This window comes from Leptonychotes weddellii, chromosome 6 (genome assembly GCF_054177405.1).
Source record: "Leptonychotes weddellii isolate Sample4059 chromosome 6, ASM5417740v2, whole genome shotgun sequence".
In the NCBI taxonomy this organism is placed as follows: domain Eukaryota; kingdom Metazoa; phylum Chordata; class Mammalia; order Carnivora; family Phocidae; genus Leptonychotes; species Leptonychotes weddellii.
Window position 1 is genome coordinate 84,829,151 of NC_138374.1, and position 21,842 is coordinate 84,850,992.

A 21,842-nucleotide genomic window follows, 5' to 3' on the forward strand; every position below is an offset into this window, starting at 1 on the left:
TTCACTTATTTCAGGGTTTAGTTGAAATAGGAAGAATTCTATAGCTGATAATTGTAAGGTCAGTTTTACTCTGTGTCTCTATTAGCTCATGATACAAAGTTCTCGTTCAAGGTAATGGTTTTTGAACCTTAGATACTTGCATTTGTGTTCAGATTTGCATTTCCGGAGGACTGGCACAAAATTAGAGGGACAAGAGTTTCAGAATAGACTATTCAGAGTTGAGATCTTCAGTTCTTGAAATTTAGTGCATTGCTTTAGCTTCTTTGAAAATCCACAGGGCCACATTCATTTTGCTGTATTCAAGCAAAATGAATGCTAAATCCATACTTATTTAAGCCCAATACAAGTATGCCTTTATAAATTCAATTTTAAAACAAAATGAACTTCCCATAAACACTCTAAGAGAATCTGACAAGAGAACTGACTTCTTAAGAAAACCAAAGCACAATTTAAGACTTCCTGGTTTCCTTCCTGAGAAGGGAAGACTTAGATCACTGATCTTGACAGTCATGAAAAGAGCAGCACCTCTTACTTTACAGAGTGAGGATTTTGTACTTAGTGGCACTTCACTAAACTGTGTTTATGGACCTTTTCTTTCTTTTACCCCCATCCAGTGTTCTTAAATGTTTGACAAGTGCAAATTCTTCATCCATAAGTTCTAGATTTTATAGATGAGGAATTTGGGCCCCAGAATGTTGTGACTCAGCTAGGATTAGGTCACACATTTCATCAACAGCAGACTCATAACCAGAATTGAGGCCTTTGGTTCCCAATGCATTTTCCCCCAGTACAACAAACCACCTCAAGACTGCATTGTATAGTGGCTAAGAAATGAGCTTTGAGGTCAAAATGTCTAGAATATTGCCCCTTATTATCTCGCAGACATTGGCAAGTTATAACTCTCTTTGTGCCTTGATTTCTTCATCTATATAGTGAGAACATAACAGTACCTGTCTCATAAAGTTGCAGGAAAATATCTAAAAGAGAGAATCCATCTAGAGCACTAAGCACCTAATGCTCAATAAACATTAGACACCACTGTTAATGCCTAACATATGCCTCAATAAAATTTCATGCAAAACCATCAGTCACAGATATTTTTTTCTGAAAGATATGTTAAAGATGGGAACTTCCCCAGTATATATGATTCTGAAGGGAAATGTAATCACAGAAGATAGAATTGGTAATGAAAGGAATATATTTGGCTTTGTTTTATCTCCTAAAGCAAAGAACCAAGCCAGCAGAGGGTAAAACGATGGGGTTTTGGCATGGATGAAGCACTGAAAGACCCAGTTGGGAGAGAACAGTTCCTTAAATTTCTAGAGTCAGAATTCAGCTCAGAAAATTTAAGGTAAGACACACTGTTTGTATCTTATTCTATGTCAGAGAGACCTACTGTAATATGTCTGGTTGTTTTGCACTAAATAGATCAGTTACTCTCTAACCAACATGATGATGATATGAACCCATTGAATTTCTGCCTCTTGATAGAGGGAAAAAAGCTAAAAAAAGGCAAAGCCTGTCCAGGATTATCAATCCCTCATAATGGTTTATTTTTACACTATCTCTTGATCTTTTAAGTATATAAATTTGATGCATTTGAAATGGACTCCATAAAGAAGTGTAATACTTGGACTAATGTTTGGCAAATGAGGAATGGCCAATAATATTTATGCAGTTAAATTATTATTTATCAATATTAGTCTTCTTTGCATATTGCTTCCTAAGTAAGGTCTAGGAAAAGAGATTTGGGTGCCTATGAAAAATAACTTGAAACAAAACTATGGGGCAGCTCATTCACTTTGCACATTTAAATGCAGCCTCAGGGCAGTTGAGATCCATACCACACTGAGCTGTTAGTAGAAGAGGGGTGTGCATTCCACCCATCTGTTGTGAACATCATCCTTACATATTTTTGAAATTTTTCTAACTTAAGAGGCACCTGGAAATTGAATTTTTAAATGTGAGACACTGCAATAGATTTTAGTGACTCTGTTTAAGATCATTGAAGTGAGTGATAACTTTCCACTACATAAAAATGTTTTTCCATGAACTCTTTCATTCATTATTCTTTTGAAACATGATACCCTAATTTACTTTCCCATGACTTATGCAGTCCTGTGAAATTCATTTACAGAAAGGTCTCAGCATTCATTTATTTTCATTGGAACACTACATACAGCTCCAGGCATTGTCACATTCTTTTCAGATGATTTAACAGATACCAATACCAAACCATTCAGAAATAATGTAGAACTTTGACAGATGTCCTATGGTTTAAGCAAGATAACCACAGACGGAACCTGGAGGAATGTTATTATATATGTGTGCTTGTCATGAATTGTTGGGATGTAGCTTCCTATTCTTTCAAGTTTATGGAAACCCTTTTTGACAGGGTTATTACAAGATCTACAGTTGCTAAGGATTCTTTTTTACATTGAGGCCACATCATCAATTATTGAGTATAAGAATGCATTAAAAAATAGAGCAGAGATAAAGAATATTTTTTAGCCTTTTAGAGGATGGGGAGGTAGAATTTCCTCTAATTCTCTAAGTTTTTAAATAAGTGCTGACATCCTTGGTATCATGATGAAGAAATAAACAAGTAATAAGCCTCACCAGGGTCACCTAACCAAATAAAAATGATTCTAGTGGTGGATACAGAGAAGAAAAGAGATCACAGCACAAAATGGTGGTTATTTAGATCGGAGAAGTATAGACAGATAGTTAACCCAGAGCTGGAGGTCAGCAAGGCATCACAGGGGAAATGGCTTTAGGCTATGACCTGGATGTCAAGAGATAACCAGGCCAAAATTCCACCTCCCCATCCACTAAAAGGAAGAGGAAAGAAGCTTTGGGCAAAGGAAAGAGTATGTGCAAACTCTGTTTCAAGGATGAATTGAATGCTGATTCCTTGGTTCAAACCTTAACCATTTCTTAACCTCAATAATTCTATGCCATGCTAGTTTTCGAGCTAAGTCATTTCGTATAAAAAATATGACATATTTTATATGTACATTATATTATAGTTATATCCACTACTGCTGTAAGTATGCCATGCTATATTTTGTGTTCACTATTTCTGATTATCACACACCTAATCATCACAACAAAAATGAAGTGCAAACATTCTTGCCCCATTTTCAAATAAGCAAAATATGTCTGGGGGAAGGTAATCATCTTGTCCAAGTCAGATTGGCTAGTAATTGGCATTCACGGCTTTCTATAAACCAATACAGGCTACATTCCATTGCTCCCCAAATCTGAGCCCCATTTCTTCCACTTAGGTATCTGGTGTAATAGATTAAGGGAAACAGAACAGTCCAGTTTGCTGGTAGGGCTAATTGAGCTTAAATAAGTCTCAGTGCATCTTATCAAGCAGCTGCCTGTAAGCACCTGCTCTTTACACACTGAGACACTCATATGAGCATTTTCTTCAAGTATTAACACAGAAAAAAGTCAAGAAATACTGCTTATTGATGACTACTTCTTTCTCAGATATAACCTCTGCTATCCACTGGTGTGTTTTTGCTCATTCCTTTTTCAGGTAAAGCACGTAGCATAGCATAAGTACTAAGTAAACATAGTAACATGAGTTTTGTTGTTGAGTGTCTAAAAATATGTCAGGCACTCAAAAGTGCCTTTTACATTATTTATCTTATTTAATCTAATGGAAACCTATGGAGATAGACATTATCATCCCATTTTACTGATGAAGAACTTAAGACTCAAAGGCATTAAAACACTTATTCGTATTCCACCTACTGTATATTAAGGGGGGGTGGGATTTTACCAGAATCCTTTCCATTCTACTAACTTATTATAGCACCTACAGTAAGGTCAAGAACAAGAAAGGCAATGATGCTCTTAGGGAGACATTTGAGGGAGTGGTCAAATGCCATCTGAGTGGTCAAATGAAGCATGTCATCTTCTGCAAATTATCCAGGGGCAAACCCTAGCTATGAAACTCACCCAACTTATGACACTCATAGTGGGCAACCTTAAATAAGTTACTTAATCTCCATATCTTCAGTTGCCTTTTCTTGAAAATGGAGAAAATAATAGCACATACTCTAGAGTTGTAGGGACTACATGAGTTAATAGAGCTAAACCATTTAGAACAGTGCCTGCACTTATATATTAGAGTAGATGTTGTTATTAATACCTCCTCAACCCTTTATTAATTTGTCTGTACTTTCAAGTTCATTAAGATATCACTGCATCTATAACAGCTTTCCTAGAACTCCCTTTTTCAGCCCAGTGCTTGCCCAGCAGAAGGCTCTTTCTTGCTCTGCACTCCCACACGGTGTCATTTGCGCTATTCCTCAAGAGCCCCTCCTGGGCTTCCTAATATTAGGCAGCCATTTGAATGGTGCATCTTTTTCTCTAGCAGTTCTTTGAGGACAGAAAAATTCTTTTGATTAAGGTGTTAAAAGCATGCTGGAATGAACTTGAATGAGCATTGATTACAACATTTATGCTCCCTCAGATGGCACATGGCATTCCTAAATTGCACAGTGTCCAGGGGCGCCTGGGTGTCTCAGTTGTTAAGCATCTGCCTTCGGCTCAGGTCATGATCCCAGGGTCCTGGGATCAAGCCCCACGTCGGGCTCCCTGCTCTGCTGGGAGTCAGCTTCTCCCTCTCCCACTCCCCCTGCTCTGTTCCTCTCTCACTGTGTCTCTCTCTGTCAAATAAATAAATAAAATCTTTTTAAGAAACAAAATTGCACAGTGTCCAAATCTCTTGTTTTTGGAGGAAATGGTCTTGAGCCTTCCCTTCTGAAAGCAGTAATGGTAGTTTCATCTGTAAGGCATTGTCTAAATCTGTTACATATATGTAGTAAACAACAGTAAATCTACTGTTACATATATGTACAGGAAAATGATCTCTAGGAACTGGAAACTCACTAGATTGAGTAGTATTTGCTATTCTAACTCTAGTTCAACTCTTTTATTGCTTATTTCTGACCTTTCATTAATGCCCAAGTTAAAACTTAGTAATTTTGAAGGTTCTGCTTGTCATATACCTCTTAAGACTCTATAGCCTATAGTGACCTTCGTCCTTGTGGCCATTTGCCCATTTCATGCATGACTACATCTGCCATTAGAGAGATAATGGTCCATGTTGTGGATAACATAGACCTAGTAGTTCCTTTTTCATGTATTTTTTTCACTTTAAATTATAATGATATACATATTCATCTTTTCAACATTATTTCTAGTTCTAACCAAAACATATAACATAGAGCAAAATTTAAAGAAATGACTTTGCTATTTGCTCTTATCAACCAAAATATGTTCTGGTGTTCTTTCCTTACAGTATAAATATTCTTTGTAGAAGTATATAAAATATATTTATATATTCAGAAGTAAGTCAGTATATATTTGTTTTTTCAGAGCTTCTGAATTGCTATAATGCCTCTGCAAATTTAAACCTTTAAAACAATGGCATGTGAAAGCTTGTTGCTTCTGTCATTCCATAACTCTCTGAATTAAATAGACTAAAATTAGTTACTTGCCCCGATTTCTCCATCTAGGGGCCTTTTCTGATCTTGTGTCCAGTCCTCTTTTAATTCCAGTAAAGCTTCACTATAATTCCCTTGCCAGGTAGAGCAGAAAATCCTCTCCGTACTAACCCTCATTGCTCAAATGGACAAAAGATCCAAAGCATACAGTATAATGCCCTACTTTATCCCCCAAGCAGATGCTCTATGTCAGTCACTGTAATTCCCTTCAAACTCCTCTTCCTTTCTAATAAATGGTTCTTTAGCAGTGCTATTTTGCTCTACTAAAAATTAAAGTGTAAAGAATCAGGGCTCTGGGAGATCTGCTTTCAACAACAAACAAAAGAGATTGTTTTCCAATATTTCCTTTTGAAAACTTTGATATCTTTGAATATAACTAATAAAAAAAAAGGCCATATATTGGAAGCCCTCAGAAAAAAAGGAGCTCATTATTATGTATTGTCGTGAATGGTATGGTCAGTCAATATTGTAAGAATTCACAGACTATGAGGTATCACAGTTATTGCTGCATGTCTCATTTTGCATAGATTCTGGCTAGCAGTGGAGGACCTGAAGAAAAGGCCTATTAGAGAAGTCCCTTCCCGAGTTCAGGAAATATGGCAAGAATTTCTGGCTCCAGGAGCCCCCAGTGCCATTAACTTGGATTCTAAGAGCTATGACAAAACCACACAGAATGTGAAGGAGCCTGGACGATACACATTTGAAGATGCTCAGGTTGGTATGTGGGTGGACCTCACAGTATGGGAGCTCACAGATGTGTTCCCGGGAAGTTGGCATTTGAGATAGTTTTGCTTTATTTTCATTTAATTGGCAGCTAGGCTTAATATTTTCAATTTAGGTAACCGTATGTAAAATAACTCCAACTGACTTAAAAGAAAACAGAGACACATTAAAATGAACAGTTTCTAGAATCTGGGAATGTCTTCTAAATTTGAAAGTTTTTATGTGAAAATTTTTTGAAGGGGAATGGTTGAAATATTTGAACACCTTTACTTCATCTTTACTTTGTCACCCAGTATATGAGAAAACACTTATCTAATGACCCCACCTCAGTAGCACATATTTGAAATCTTAAGGTGTCTTCCAATGTGGAGATTCTAAGATTCTGACACTCCTAAATTATTCATTATTGTGACTAGTCAGAACTAAACTGAAGTAGCTTAAAGTTAGATCACACTCAAGCCAGTTCTTTGATGATACAGTGAAATAATAGATTTAGGCATGTATGAATTTTCCAAGTTAACTTTTTAATCTGTGAAGAGAAAAAAAAGAAATTTATATTAAGATATTAATTTCCTAAGACAAATTTATGTTAAGATATTAATTTTCTTAGTGTTTTTTTTCAAACTGGACATAATTGCCTCCTTAGACACAATCTGAATTTCTACTTTCTCTAAAAAAATTGTGCTCAAGAAGAAAAATTAACTTGAGATGAGAGGATATTGTTTTCCTGATGATGTGTTGAAATTGGCTTTTAAGTCGGAACATGCATACTTCTTAATTTTTCAAACCTCTTCTAGAGAAGAATATTAGTTCTATAAAGTATCTTGTTTTTCAGATAACCACATTACTAAATAAAATATAGAAGATGAAGAATAAGACACACACACGCCCTTCCTTATTTGCATTTTCAGTGGAAAGTACATTTCTCCTGGCTTTGGTTTAAAGAAACAAGCCATGGTATAGAAAACTAACACAGGTTGAAACAGCTAACCAGATACCCATTCTCTCTGTCTCTGCCATGGTCTTCTATGTGGGAATAATTACAGAGACACATGAGAGAGAGCAGAATGGAAATTCTAGCCTTGTTGCTTACTTCTCGCTGATTTATCTTTCTTTCAGCTCAAGATAAAATTTCAAGCATTTTTCTTTTTTTTTTTTTTAAAGATTGTATTTATTTATTTGAGACAGAGAGCACATGAGAGGGGGAGGGTCAGAGGGAGAAGCAGGCTCCCTGCCGAGCAGGGAGCCCAATGCGGGACTCGATCCCGGGACTCCAGGATCATGACCTGAGCCGAAGGCAGTCGCTTAGCCAACTGAGCCACCCAGGCGCCCCTCAAGCATTTTTCTAGAGCCAACAATGTGTAAAATGTTTGGAATAACCTTCCTAAAGTCTTAAAAGGAACATTTCTTTGTTATCTGTGGCATTAAAAATATTCTTGCTTAATAGGTCTTCAATAAAATGAAAAGGCATAATTTTCTATGGAAAATATTACCACCTGACCCTGGGCTTCTTTTTCAGTTAAGTTCAGATATTTAACTCCAGTTTTTGCTGGGGTTTTAACCTCATCTTCAAAAATATAGTAATAGGAATTCCTAGCATTATTTAAGAAAAGACACATACGGATATAATAATGTGTATAATAATGGTTCCCAACCTCATTGAGGTTTTGTGAGGATTAAATTAATATAGGCAAGCACTGGATGTGTGCCTGGCATATATTCAAGTAGATCTGAGCACTTACTATGCATACCCCCCTTCTTTGCTAAACATATATCATCCCTTTAATCCTCACAACAACCTTATTTTACAGATTAGAACACCAAGACTCAGAAAGATGGATAAATCAGCCTAAATTTATATGTTTGTAGGTGGCAGGTCTTGAGCACAATAAGATCTGAATCCCAAAATGCTTGACTCCAAAGTAAGACATCACCCCACTTTTCCAACAATATATTCTGATAGGGTCCCTAATGTACCATACTCTTGGAGATGAGCCTTGGGCTAGATATTGAACAAGAGTAACTCCAATTATTGCAGGTGTATTTGAGACCAGGGAAACAGAATAATTTCTTAAAATATATATTCTCTGCAAACAAAAAGAGATTGGGACATCGAGGATACTCTCTGTATCTAACTGGTATTTCACTAGATTAAAAGGATGGAGTATTTATGCTCCATTGAGCTGCAGTGGGCCAGAGCAGAATCACCCTAGATTGGGCCAGCAGTGAATTGGATGAATACATTTTTTTTCCTTGACTTCTTTGCCTACCAATATTCATTATCAAGATAAAATGCAGCTGACTGATTAGGATTAAATTATTAAATATTTACCAAATCTGTCACTAAAGGAGTTTTTTTAAAAAGCATACAAATTGGGAGATTTAGCAATTATATATCACAAAACTTATTTTTGGACTTGTGCTCTGGCCCAGAGTGGATGTGGATGACAATTTTCCATATAATTTGCACCGAAGAGATGATTCATCTGGGCAGTCTGCATCCTCCAAGTATATGTAGATGCCAAAGGTATCTAGGATGATTACTTGATCTTGACTTCATATCATTCACTTTTGGCCTGGAATAATTTTAAGAGATAGCAGATTTATATTCTCAAATGACCTATATAAATCAACCGCTTGATTTGAAATCACTTCATGACATTCCATTAACTGAATTCCATTTTTTTAAAGGACTGGATGTGATTTGCCTCCTCTGTAGCTCTCAAACCAGTTCAAATATTGACCCATGAATAAAATAATAAATTTGAAGATTTAGATGTTCTGTAAACACAAAGTATTCTCATCAACCTTATCATTATTAATTTTAGCTGCTTCCAGATTTGTTTTTGGACCATATCCTATATTCTTATCACAGTATTTGATTTTCCCTGAGAAATAATAAAGAAGCACTTCAACCATTATTTCTTTTTAGGAGCACATTTACAAATTGATGAAAAGTGATTCATACCCACGTTTTATAAGATCCAGTGCCTATCAAGAGCTTCTACAGGCAAAGAAAAAGGTATTGGTTCTTTGTGACCTTTTTCGATCTGGTTCTCAGTTGTAATTATATGGAGTAGTTCCTTCTGCTGAGCCCAGGGTATTGGACAAATGGTAAGTGAACAAACTCCAAGACCTTCCCCAAACCTTTGCATTTTATAAGGGCCATTTAAGGTGTTTTTGTTTGTTGATTGCTTATTTTCTTTTTCGTTTTGTTTGTTTCTGCAGATGTTCATGCTTTACAACGTTTTTTAGAAGCTGTTTTCGTGTTTCATGTTAGTCTTCTGTATGTCTAGTTTAAGGAAATAAAAATTACAATAGTGAAAAGGAAAGAACATCATTAGGTCAAAAACTTGAAGGGGGTTTTCTCTTTCCAGTAAGCTCAAGTGTGTTTTTGGCCACATACCCCATAACTAAATATAGACTCATATTTTTCAATGAGAGTTTGTCAAAATGTAGTAATGTTTGCTTCAGAATATTTTAATTTGATATTTATCCTGGATTACTTAGTACCCCTAGGATAAATTTTACACACCTAAGAAGGTAGCCAAACACATTTTGGAAGAGCTGCAATAGACCTCATTATTCAATTAATGTTTATAATCAGTGTAAACAATAAAGCAGAGTATGGAAAATCTGAATATAAAAATCAACACTATTCATTATTTTTTAATGTTAAAATAGTCCATAACTTCTTGAAATTTTGAGATTAAATTGTAATTTTGTGTGATTCATGACTGTCATCTAGGCTAACAGGAGTTTTCAAAGTCCATGGCCTCTGCAGATACCCTGTCTTTGCAGGAAGCAGATACCCTGTCTTTGCAGATACCTCGTCTTTGCAGACACACTGTCTTTGCAAGTGCCCAGTGCAGCTGCACTAGCCACATGGGGTTGTTTACATTTAAATTTAAATTAGTTACAAGTACATAAAATTCTAGCCAGAGTTCAAGTGCTCAATGGCCACAGCTTAAGGCTTCTGAAATATTGGACAACATAGAATGAAGTTCACGTCTTTTCAGAAAGTTCTGTTGGGCACAAGTGCTCTACAGAATCAATGTAATCAATAGAAATCTAGTCCTGACAGAACATTATGAGGAAATTCAGAAAATATTCCACGAGATTTTCAAATATGTAGGATTTACACGTGTCAGCATAAAACCTTCACATATCTACTTCATTTTAGTGTCATTTTATTTTGCTTGAAACCATACCATTTTGTTTGCACAGGAAGAGTTTTGGTGTTAAAAATAAAAGTACTAATAAAAACAGAGCCTGTGCCCTGTGTCTAGCGTCCAAATTCTTTGGCAGCTCTCCTACCTTCCTGGTCCCTTGATTTAGAACATGGATTTGCTGTTGCGTCATTTCATCATCCTGTCTTTCTCCGCTCTGTTTTCTTTGCTTTCCTTTTATCTATGTTCCCTAGTTCCCTTTGCCCCATCCCACCCCACTCATGTAAGTCGGAACACTCAATGGATCGCAGAACATCTTTTGAGAAATTTGCACAGAATGTGGTAAGTTTTGTTTTTTTGAGGAATTACAAATCATTAAGTCCAATTCAGAAAATTTCCTAATTTCTAACCCCATATCTCACCTTGCATCCTTTGATGTAACAACGAAAGTATTGTCTTTATTCAAATTCAGAACTTTGTGCTTCCTGCTTATCTTTCTGTCCCAACTCTTTCTAGAGTAAAGATGTCATCCATGAAAAACCACACGTATCAAACTAAGGTTTGGAAAGAAGTGTATATTATGACATATAAAATGAAGAAATGATATTTTTTGTATTTTTATTTTTATTCCATGTATCCCTTTCTTTCTTAAAGATAGTGCATGCGTTTCTACATGCTCTTTCTCTTAGCCCTTCCTAAAGCTTAAAAGATAAAGAACAATAAGGGTTCTGTGCTTTCTACTTCTGCAGGGAGAAAATGACCTAATGAGCAGTTTAAAGCCAAAGACTTGGTATGAATGGTGGCTGGTGACAAGATATGCCCCACCAAAGACCCACCAGCATGCCTCTCTTATGCTTTATTTTTCAGGAAGGTGTTGAAAACTGTTGCATAAATCATCCAGGAAACCAGTAGTTTTCCTACCACTGTTTTCTTAGTATCTTGCCATGTGTTTTGGTGATATTTTGGTGATATATTTGTTTGTGGGATTCTTTTTTTTTTTTTTTTTTTTTATTGTGCCAGTGCCTTTGGAACTTTCTGACGTTGTGTGAGCTCAAACTAAAGCCTTCAACACATTTATTTTTATAGGGCAGAAACATCCCTATTTTCCCATGCCATAAAAACTGTACACCAACACTGAGGGCCAGCACTAACCTGTTATGAAAAGAGGTAGAAAAATCTTGGTTTATACTCAAGTTTGTCTGCATTGTCTGTTGAGTTGTGTGGTTAGCTCCATGCTGCTCTGTGTGTGTGTGTGTGTTGTGGCTTTTGCTGTGATGGCCAGTTAAGTGGAGTTATGTGTGTTGAAATGTAAGCAAATTGGATTCAACAAAGATGCTGTTTTTGTTTGTAGTTTCCTTCAAGGATCTTTGTGGTGGGGAATGTTAATCAGCTCTATTTATGAATTGCCAGTTGTGACTCGGCAGAGTATTTGAAAGACTTTAAAAAGCAGTATATACTTTGAACATTCAATGTGATTGCACAAATTAAAGGGCTGGAAAATGAAGGACTCCAGGAATTAATCACTCTATAAACTTCACAAAATTTTGGCTGGCTCTATTGGAATCTCTGACCTTTAAAATAAAATTTTCCTAAACATGCCTCATAAGTCACCATGGAAAGATAAAGACAATGTCTTTTTTAAAAAAGCCTCAAGATTTTGCTGGAGAAAGTAGACATAGGCTGTTGCACAGTGCTCTGTGTGATGTTTAAGAATTATTCCAAATTCATCCTTTTCTAACTCAATGCTGACAAAATATTTTTCTAAAGATTGGAATGGAAATTTCTGTGATCTAATTAAACATAATAACAACACAAGGAAGATGAAAAGGGGAAGCGAAATGGTTTTCTTTCCTCCAACACCATCCCCAATTCTGACCAACTTCCCCAACTCTTAAAAGAGCACCACATTGTCACACACTGCAAACTTTAAGATCGATAGGAAATAAGGGGAAGACGGGCTCAATTATCTACTGCCTTCAGTCAAAATTCATACAGGAAATGACCGCTATATTCCAGACATTGTGCTATGTCTCAGGAGTATGTAGAAGGTAGAGACCTTAATTGCTAAGGAGCCTAATGATATACACAAGATGTTGTGACACACAGGAGAAAGATAAACTATTTCTACTTGGTGTTGGGGTGGGGAGGGAGCGCCCATAGGTAATATCAGAATTCCCAGAGGAAGTTACATTTAACTGGACATAGAGGATTTCACTAGGACAAGAAGGGCAACCATCCTTTTAAAGAGAAGGGGAGAAAGGCTGGAATTACTGAAGAAAGAGAAGTTAAGTCACATTCATGCATATGCACACAACATACTAAAAAGTTACAGATAATCTTCAGACACAGCTATTCAGGGTTACTTTTTTCCATCCAGGAAAACAAAAAGTAGTATTTGTCATTGAATATTTTGTTTCTGTCATACTCTCAAGAAATGGAATAAGGAAGTTAGAAAGGCTCTCTGATTTCCTCAGTAGGGTACCAACAATTATATTTATTTTACTAGTCATGAGAAGTAAGTTTCTATCCTGAAAATTGTCTATATATAAAAATGAAAATGAATGTATTATACAACATTAAATCTTAGGATGGTCGTTTCTATTTAAAGTTCCCTTTAACTCTTCTATTCTCATTTCTTTTTTATTTTTTTCCCATGGTTCTATGTTGTTTCATGTTTATGATTACTTCTGGGGTCAGCAGGTGTGTGAGGCATCCTAAGTATTCACACGATAAATTGAATAGCATATCTTTACAGGAGCAATAAGGTGATTCTAACACAAGATGAAGAATGAGTGATTTTATTATGACCAGGCAGACATAATGAAGGAAATATGGAGTTTAAATAAACATTTTAAAGGAGTCTATGTGCAGGTTAGTCTGGTAAATACAGGGAGGCTACAAGACAGACTATTCAAGAAAGAAATGGGATAGGGAAAATATAGGTAAACAAGTATATAGACTATGAGAGGAACTGGGCAAAGTGAGATCGTAATAGCTCATATTCATTGAGTGCCTGCCACTGGACCGGGCTCTGCACTAGGCACTTTATGTTACCTAACAATATAATCTGACCTTGCAACTTAAATATTATTATACTCATTTTATTATATTATTATACTCATTTTATAGGTGAGAAAACTGAAGTCAGAGGAGGTGCATAATTTGCCCAGAATCACACAGCTATTAAAGGAGCTGACCCTGATCCAAAATTTATTTTGTTCTCAAATTCTTTCTTTCTCCATTGATCACCTTGTTCCTTAATATTCTTCCAACTGGTAGAAGATAAATAAATCCTGCCACCTGATGATATATACCTCTATACTTCTAGAGATATCTATCTCTCTATCTATAGATGATAGATATAGATAGATGATAGATAGATAGATAGATAGATGATAGACTGATAGATATAGAGATATATACCTCTAGAGTCTGAATCCATTTCCAATCAGTGTCTATTTGTAGAAGTTTATTTCCATGTTCCAGCACAGTTATTTTCATAACCTGACTTATAAAAATGGTATCGCTGTTTAGTTTCATACAAGAATCAAAAATGTTTTGCTAGACAGTTCTTCCCAATACCATTGAAACTTCCATTGGTTACTGAGACTAATACACTCTGGCCAGCACCTTAGAGAATAATTATAATAAACAGTTAAGAGTTGTATGGCATTTTACAGTGTTCCAAAGACACTCATTCCTTTTTGCTTGTTTTGTTTTGTTGTTGCTGCTTTACATACATGACAGTCTTGGGCGATGGCTAGGCAGGTGTCACCACCCTTCCACAAAATGAGCAAATTAAGGAATAGTGAGGTGAGGTTACTTCACCAGTATCACCCAGTTGTTTAGTATTAGAGCCAGGACTGGAAGCAAAGTTTTCTGACTTTAAACCCACTATTCTATTGATTACTCATTTTCCTTTCATTATGCCCAGCACTGGAGGGATAAGAATAACTTATATTTGTGAAATATCTTCACCTTGCCCTGTTGTCTCAAGACATCTCATTTCCTGTGATTTACTTTTTTATTACTTTGTTTTCCTTGCCATCAGATAAGACCTCAAGGGCAAGGTCTTTCAAGGTTTACTATGTTCTCTCATGCCTTTAAATGTTATTAAGTTGATGTCATTCTCTTTGACAAAGTTCATGTGCTGCACTAATTCTAACAGCTGTTTTCTCCCTCTATCACCATCACCAAATCTGACACCATTTCTCCAACCACTAGTCTCATGGCATCTGTCCGCCACACAAACCTCAAGGAGAACAGACAGAAAATAAGAGGAAAAACAGGGTAGGAGGATTGATAGTCCATGCCTTCACCCCAAATTCATAAATCCACATGTGAGCTGTACTACTCAGCTCCTCTCCTTAGTTTGTGTGGAGGGGAAATTAAATCAGCCCAGGTCTGGGCTAGAAAAGGAGAAATGAGAAATGGAGAGTGTTCATGTTGAACTCCCAGGAACTCACCTAATATAACCTCTTTGGGGGAAAAAGTTTACCCTTTCTCATTGAAGCCCAGTATCTGCAGAGCTATAAAAGAATCAATAGAGGGGCGCCTGGGTGGTCAGTCGGTTAAGCGACTGCCTTCGGCTCAGGTCATGATCCTGGAGTCCCGGGATCGAGTCCCGCATCAGGCTCCCTGCTCAGCGGGGAGTCTGCTTCTCCCTCTGACCCTCCTCCCTCTCGTGCTCTCTGTCTCTCATTCTCTCTCGCAAATGGATAAATAAAATCTTAAAAAAAAAAATCAATAGAAAAGATATCATGACCATCTTGGTGTCCTGTCTCTACGACTCTGGTACTTGCGCTAGTGCATTGGACTTGGAAGGTGTGTTCTGGAGATGGCCACAGACTACCAGAAGCTATGGAAACTCTGTGAGAGAATTTTAACAAAAGCACTGAGTTGGCTCTGAAATCACTTGATCTTTTGGGATGAAATCTTTATTTAACTCTGTAATTGATTAGCATGCATATAGATAAGAACAATTATAAATATAAATCCTACAACTTGCTTGGAGTGTTAAAAAGCATGAAAGATATAATACGTAGTTCTTTTAGAATGTTCTTTTCAGTTACATCTAATTAAATTCTTTTTTAAAAAATACAAATTCAGTTTTTATTTATTTTTTTCAAGATTTTAATTAAATTTGAATTAGTTATTGTACAGTGTAATATTGGTTTCAGAAGTAGAATTTAGTGACTTATCACTTACATATAACACCCAGTGCCCATCACAAGTGCCCTCTTTAGTACCCATCCCCTACCCACCTCCCCTCCATCAACCCTCAGTTTGTTCTCTATAGTTAAGAGTCTCTTATGGTTTGTTTCCCTTTCTTTTTCTTTTTTTTTTTTACCTTCCCCTGTGTTCATCTGTTTTGTTTCTTAAATTCCACATATGAATGAAATCATATAGTTTTTTTCTTCCTCTGACTTATTTCACTTAGCATAATATACTCGAGCTCCATCCATGTCATTGCAAATGGCAAAACTCCATTCTTTTTGATGGCTGAATAATATTCCATCGTCTTTATCCATTCATCAGTCAATGGATATTTGGGCTCTTTCCTTAATTTTGCTATTGTTGATAATGCTGCTATAAACATAGGGGTGTTTATCAATATTTTTGTATCCTTTGGGTAAATACTTAGTAGTGCAATTGCTGGGTCATAGGGTAGTATCCAAAATGTATAAAGAACTTACCAAACTCAATTCTCAAAAAATAAATAATACAGTTAAGAAATGGGCAGAAGACATGAAGAGACACTTCTTCAAAGAAGACATCCAGATAGCTAACGACACATGAAAAGATGCTCAACATCACTCATCATAAGGGAAATACAAATCAAAACGATGATGAGATGCCACTTCACACCTGTCAAAATGGCTAAAATTAACACAGGAAACAACAGATGTAGGCGAGGATATGGAGGAAGGGGAACCCTCTTACACTGTTGGTGGGAATGCAAACTGGAGCAGCCACTCTGGAAAACAGTATGAAGGTTCCTCAAAAGCTAAACATCTAATTAAATTCTTTATCTGAGCCCATTATGGAGCTGCTGGTTAATACACCTCATGTAGATTTTATATAAGCAGCAAAATGTGGTAAAAAGAGCCCAGGCCTGAAAGCTTGACATGTTAATATTTAGGTTTGACACCTAGTCTTATGCTTTTGTGCCATATGAATTTTTAGAAACTGCTGAACCTTGTTTTCCTTATCTATAACCGTCCTAGCCAGGAGTAGCTTTAATTAGCAGTTTTCACAAACATATATATATATATATATATATTATATGTAAATACAATGGGGTTATACTTTAAATATGCTTTTGAAACATGTTTTATATTCTTAAATTGCATCATAAATATCTTCCAGGTCATTTCATACTCTTCGACATAATTCTACTTATTGACTAACCAAAATTCCACTGAATGGATATACTTGAAATTTATTTTCCAATCCTCTATTGATGGACATTTACATTGTTCCTTCTTTATTTATGTTATAGATCAAAGTGTGATAAACATATTTTTTCTCATTATAAAAATTTAAATTGCTTGGTTAAATGGAATGCAAAATTATAAAAGAGGTTTATTTATTTTTCCTTCTCTCTCTTATCTTTATATTTTTCCTAACACAAGAGCACACACTAGAGGATTGTAGAAGGCAGGAATCAGACTTTGTATTCCTAATTTCTACACTGTGTTACACATAATAACAGGCCTCCCTCAATAATGAAGTCCTCAATCTATGAAGAATTGTAGTCACTTTCTGGGAGTCTTTCACTATATTTTTAAGATACTGTCAATGACTCTATGAATTGTTTTTCGTCCTGGTTAAATGATTTTTAACTTGGTTTTAAAGATTTATTTATTTATTTATTTATTTATTTATTTATTTATTTATTTGAGAGAGAGAGAATGAGAGAGAGCACATGAGAGGGGGGAGGGTCGGGAGGGTCAGAGGGAGAGGCAGACCCCCCGCCGAGCAGGGAGCCCGATGCGGGACTCGATCCCGGGACTCCAGGATCATGACCCGAGCCGAAGGCAGCCGCCCAACCGACTGAGCCACCCAGGCGCCCTTAACTTGGTTTTAATCAAATGTGAAATCTAGCATAAAATATTCCCTCTATACCCCAATAACCGCCAGGATTGTACACTGAAACCACCCTGTCACTTCAGTATAACCCTATGAATAATACAGATACCCAACTGAGCCACCCAGGCGCCCTTAACTTGGTTTTAATCAAATGTGAAATCTAGCGTAAAATATTCCCTCTGTACCCCAATAACCACCAGGATTGTAATCACTTCAGTATAACCCTATGAATAATACAGATACCAGACCAGCTGTGGGGCAATGCTAGGAGTAGCACAATGCAATGTCAGCAGTATCTACTCATGTGGACCCCCAGTTGGACTGGACATTGGCTCTGCTTAAGATTAAACCATAGCACTTCTGGTCAAGGGCTCTAGATTTTGCTATTAGTGTAGATAAGCTTTGTTGGATCCTGAAGCACCTAAAGAGAAAGTTTATAAACTTGTCGCTTGTCACTTGCTCATTCTTATTCACCATGAATAATACCAATAGAGAAAATTGACCGAGTAATCTAAGATCCACTCATTTGCTACATTTTTTATCATTGTCTTTATGTACTGTTTTACTAGTTCTAGATTATTCATTCATTTAACATGTATTAAGTTTTGACTATCCTACAGCCTGTCTTTACTCTCATTTCCCTCAATACCAATTTCTACCACAATAGAGACAAACCTTAGAGTATTCAGAATGGTCATTTTCTAGATTGTGTTTATACTAATGAAGTTGCATTATAGTAAGACCTCCATGGAGTTAGTGAGATCCTTGATTTACATAAACATCCCTCATAATGAAGCAGATCATCTTCACATAAACATCCATCATGATAGGATTATGAACTGTGAGAAGGAAGGTACACCTTTGAATTTACCTTAAGGAGAACTTTGTGCATATTCTTTTCTGGTTGAGTTCCGTAGACTTTGTTGCTTGCGATTACAGGTATGTTCATGGAGATCTGTGTTAGAAAATTCCTAGAGCATCTTAGGTAAATATAATTTATAAATTTATAAACTGATCATTGGATTTCCCCACCATAAATATTACCAGTAGTACATAAAATCAATCCACTCAAGGATGAACCATTTTCTCCTCTTTCTTCTCTTATAGACCTGAAACTCATCTCATTTATCATTTTGTTGTTGGCATATATGGCTATCCATCTTGTTTTACTGAAACTATTTGTGGTGATAACAGCTTAGAAAGCAATTTCAGGTTCCCTGCATCATGATGTTAATTGATTGGTGTTGAAAAGTATCAGACTATGTAGCCTATTTCGTTTGGACAACATATCTTTATTTTCCCCTAGTAGCATCATTGGTTCTTAAATTGCCACTCAAGTTCCATAAACTGTGGATTGTATAGTGGTTTTTGGTCAGGGAGCATCCAATGCCACCGTGGAGGTTCCTAAGGAATGTTTTGAGGCTGCTGAGTAGAAAGTCCCCAGTGGGAAGCTTCCCCGTTGCTAGTACATATGTCAGAGGCAGAAGTTTAATAGCATTTCCCAAAGTACTGTTTTAATGTACTGGAGGCCTTGAGTTCACACCAGTGGTTACAAGGCCCCAGCTTCCTGTGTAGCTGAAAACCACCCTGGAGGCTCTATGTAACAAGTTTATAACCCAACAGTACTCATGTATCCAAGCACTATTGGATTATTTTATCCAACAACAACAAACAGTTATTAAACATCTACTATGGGTGAGATACTTTGCTCCCTATCTTAGAATACATGCATAATAACCATAGCCATTCTGACATAGCCACTACTATTAGGAAGCTTACAGTTCATAACAGATAAGATATTAATAAAAATAACTACTTTTGGGATGCCATTAACTTGTGCACCTAAGTTGGTTCATTCTCAGAAAAGTTAACTATTCAATGAACAGAACTAACTTCCTACTAGCTTCCTGCTAGCTTACTTCATGTAGATCATGACAGTTTCTCTTAAAGCAGCACAGAGTAGGCAGGGAAAAGAGTTAAGGCCTAAGCAAGAGACCTGCTTACTGGGTAGGTGGGGCAATGGGCTCTGAAGGAGAGAGGACAAAGGTAGAACCAGAAAGAGGACAAAGGTAGAACCAGAAAGAGTTCTAAGGACCCAACAAATGCAGCTGTGTTGCAGGCAAGGACTGCCATGAGGTCTCCAGTTAGAGGAGCATAGTACAAAAGAAGGTAATCAAGGAGACACCTTGTATTCTGGATCCACACACTGGGCCATCTTCATCTCTGCAGAAGATACAGGTAGAGAGCAAGTTAGGACAACCTCGAGACAGGAGGACATGTTTGCAGGATCAGCAGCTGCCGTATGAATCCCACATTTGATGATAACAAGAACTTGGCCAGTAAAATAGAAGAAGTACAGGTGGAAGAGTAGAACTTCTAGCACCAGTAAATCTACATATACGCTAGAACATTTTTGGACCAAGTTTGCTGGAAAAGTTAATAGTAGAAAAATGAACTTCAAACTGTCACAATTAAAAATTATAAGAGTTATAGGGCACCTGGGTGGCTCAGTTGGTGAAGTGTCTAACTTTGGCTCAGGTCATGATCTTGAGGTCCTGGGATCAAGCCCCACATTGGGCTCACTGCTCAGCGGGTAGTCTGCTTGTCCCTCTCTATCTCCCTCTGCCCCTGCCCCACAATCACGCTCTCTCTCTCTCAAATAAATAAATAAAATCTTTTAAAAAAGAAATTGTAAGAGTTATATAATAGTTAATACATAATTTTACATTATCACTTTGATTTTATTTGAAGATATGTAAACTTGGAATATTACTCAAATATAATCTGAATCTTACATTAAGTTACAGAATTGTAGCTGAGTAAAGCAAGAGAATATGGAATGTTTCTGTGTGCTTATGTACTCAGCCTTACAATGTTTGGCAAAGTACATGCAGATAGTCAACCAAATCTCAGTATCAATCTCAATTATCTCATTGAGTTAAATAGAAATGAATAGAATTACATAGATTTAAATAGAATTTGATCAATAATCTACAGGCAATATGTTTGCATATTCTTGCTATGAACTTGTTTTACATAGCTAGGAAAATACGAATGGAGCTTGAATTGATGAAGATTGGGCCTGTTATGATGTCTAAATTTAATTTCCACCAACAGCAGATTCATATGTTATTTCTAGATATGACGTCACTACTAGGCAGCCCTATATCTTCACCAAATCATCTATTTATTCTTTTCACTTACCCATTCTAAAGCCACACATACCACCATTATGTGTTTGTCAGTATTCCTTTATGAAAAATTTTCCAGAAAAGAAAGCCATTTTTATGCTGATGACCAGCCATGGGTGTGATTTTTACTTTTCCATACGTTTTGCTAGTGCTTAGAGGCAAAAAACTAAAATAAGCAATTTAAAACAGATAGACATTGTAATATAAATTGCATACATGTTTATAGATATAGATATATTATGTTCAATTCTACAGACACCCAGCTGCATTTTCTTAGGCACTTGCCAGATACCATAGTGCAAGCCCAGACTGGGCAAAATCCCATATCCTCAGCATTATGTGTCACATTTTGATGGCTGTTTTTTTCATTGTTGTTTTTCAATGGCCAGGATCTAATAGTAATAAGAGCAAACATTGGACAACTCTAAATACCTGTAATTTCAACCAGAAAATACCAATTTTAAGATAATCTTGTGATAGTTATTGGAAATTTAAAACACCATTTCTAAACTGCACTGACTATTATTTCTGGAGAAGGAAATTTCCGCTATTATTTTTTTCGTTTATTAAGCCATTTCAACTTATTTGCTTTGGTATTAAGGATTCTTTTCCCATCTATTTCATCAGCAATAGAAAAATTACCCAGTAGACATGGCTGAGTTACAAAGGGGAATAACAAGCATCTCTTATCAAGACTATTCACTTGAAATATACTTATTAATATCTAGAAGGAACATATTTCTAATACCAGAAAGTAAAAGCTATTGGGAAGTTTTTATCTTAAGTTGTCTTCAAGTTAATTTGGGAGATACTGAGAAAGATGAATTTTTTGGAGCATCCAAATTGAAAAGGAATTTAGAGGCTGCAGTTCCCCAGGTCCAGTCTCTAGCCCATTGCGTGAATCTCTTCTGTGGACTCAATGACAAGTAAGCATCTAGCATTTGCTGGCTCAGAAATTCCACAGATGTGGGACCCTTAGGTGGTGCAAACAGTCCACACTACCTTTTAGAAATTCATTTCCTATTTTCACCATAATCTACTTTTCTCTAACTTCCATGTATTGACCCTAGTTCTGTCTCCAGAACCGGACAGAATAAAACCAACATTCATCTAGATCTAGACAGCTATCGAATTACTTGAAG

General features: G+C 36.4%; 2 protein-coding genes across 17 annotated transcripts in view; one reads left to right on the plus strand and one right to left on the minus strand.

Annotated features, from left to right (window-relative positions):
* RGS7 (regulator of G protein signaling 7) overlaps nt 1-21,842 on the plus strand; it is a 499,918-nt gene that overhangs the window by 468,697 nt on the left and 9,379 nt on the right. For 3 of the 5 annotated variants that reach the window (XM_081824504.1, XM_081824500.1, XM_081824501.1), the window contains 4 exons: nt 1,226-1,351; nt 6,053-6,239; nt 9,181-9,270; nt 11,504-11,584. In XM_081824504.1, coding sequence (XP_081680630.1) covers nt 1,226-1,351; nt 6,053-6,239; nt 9,181-9,270; nt 11,504-11,578 — 478 coding nt within the window. In that variant the 3' untranslated portion in view covers nt 11,579-11,584. Of the gene's footprint in view, nt 1-1,225; nt 1,352-6,052; nt 6,240-9,180; nt 9,363-9,476; nt 11,083-11,503; nt 11,585-21,842 lie in introns of those variants that run through there. The other 2 variants (XM_081824503.1, XM_081824502.1) reach the window with 2 other exon arrangements.
* LOC145722272 (uncharacterized) overlaps nt 15,505-21,842 on the minus strand; it is a 22,339-nt gene continuing 16,001 nt past the window's right edge. For 5 of the 12 annotated variants that reach the window (XR_014146412.1, XR_014146409.1, XR_014146410.1 and 2 more), the window contains 4 exons: nt 19,695-19,732; nt 18,381-18,489; nt 16,114-16,285; nt 15,505-16,006 (listed from right to left, as the gene is read on the minus strand). Coding sequence is in view for 4 of the 12 variants with exons in the window: in XM_081824509.1 (XP_081680635.1) it covers nt 18,342-18,464; nt 19,695-19,732 (161 nt within the window). In the remaining 8 variants the exon portion in view is untranslated. Of the gene's footprint in view, nt 16,007-16,113; nt 16,286-17,723; nt 18,490-19,694; nt 19,733-21,842 lie in introns of those variants that run through there. The other 7 variants (XM_081824509.1, XM_081824508.1, XM_081824506.1 and 4 more) reach the window with 5 other exon arrangements.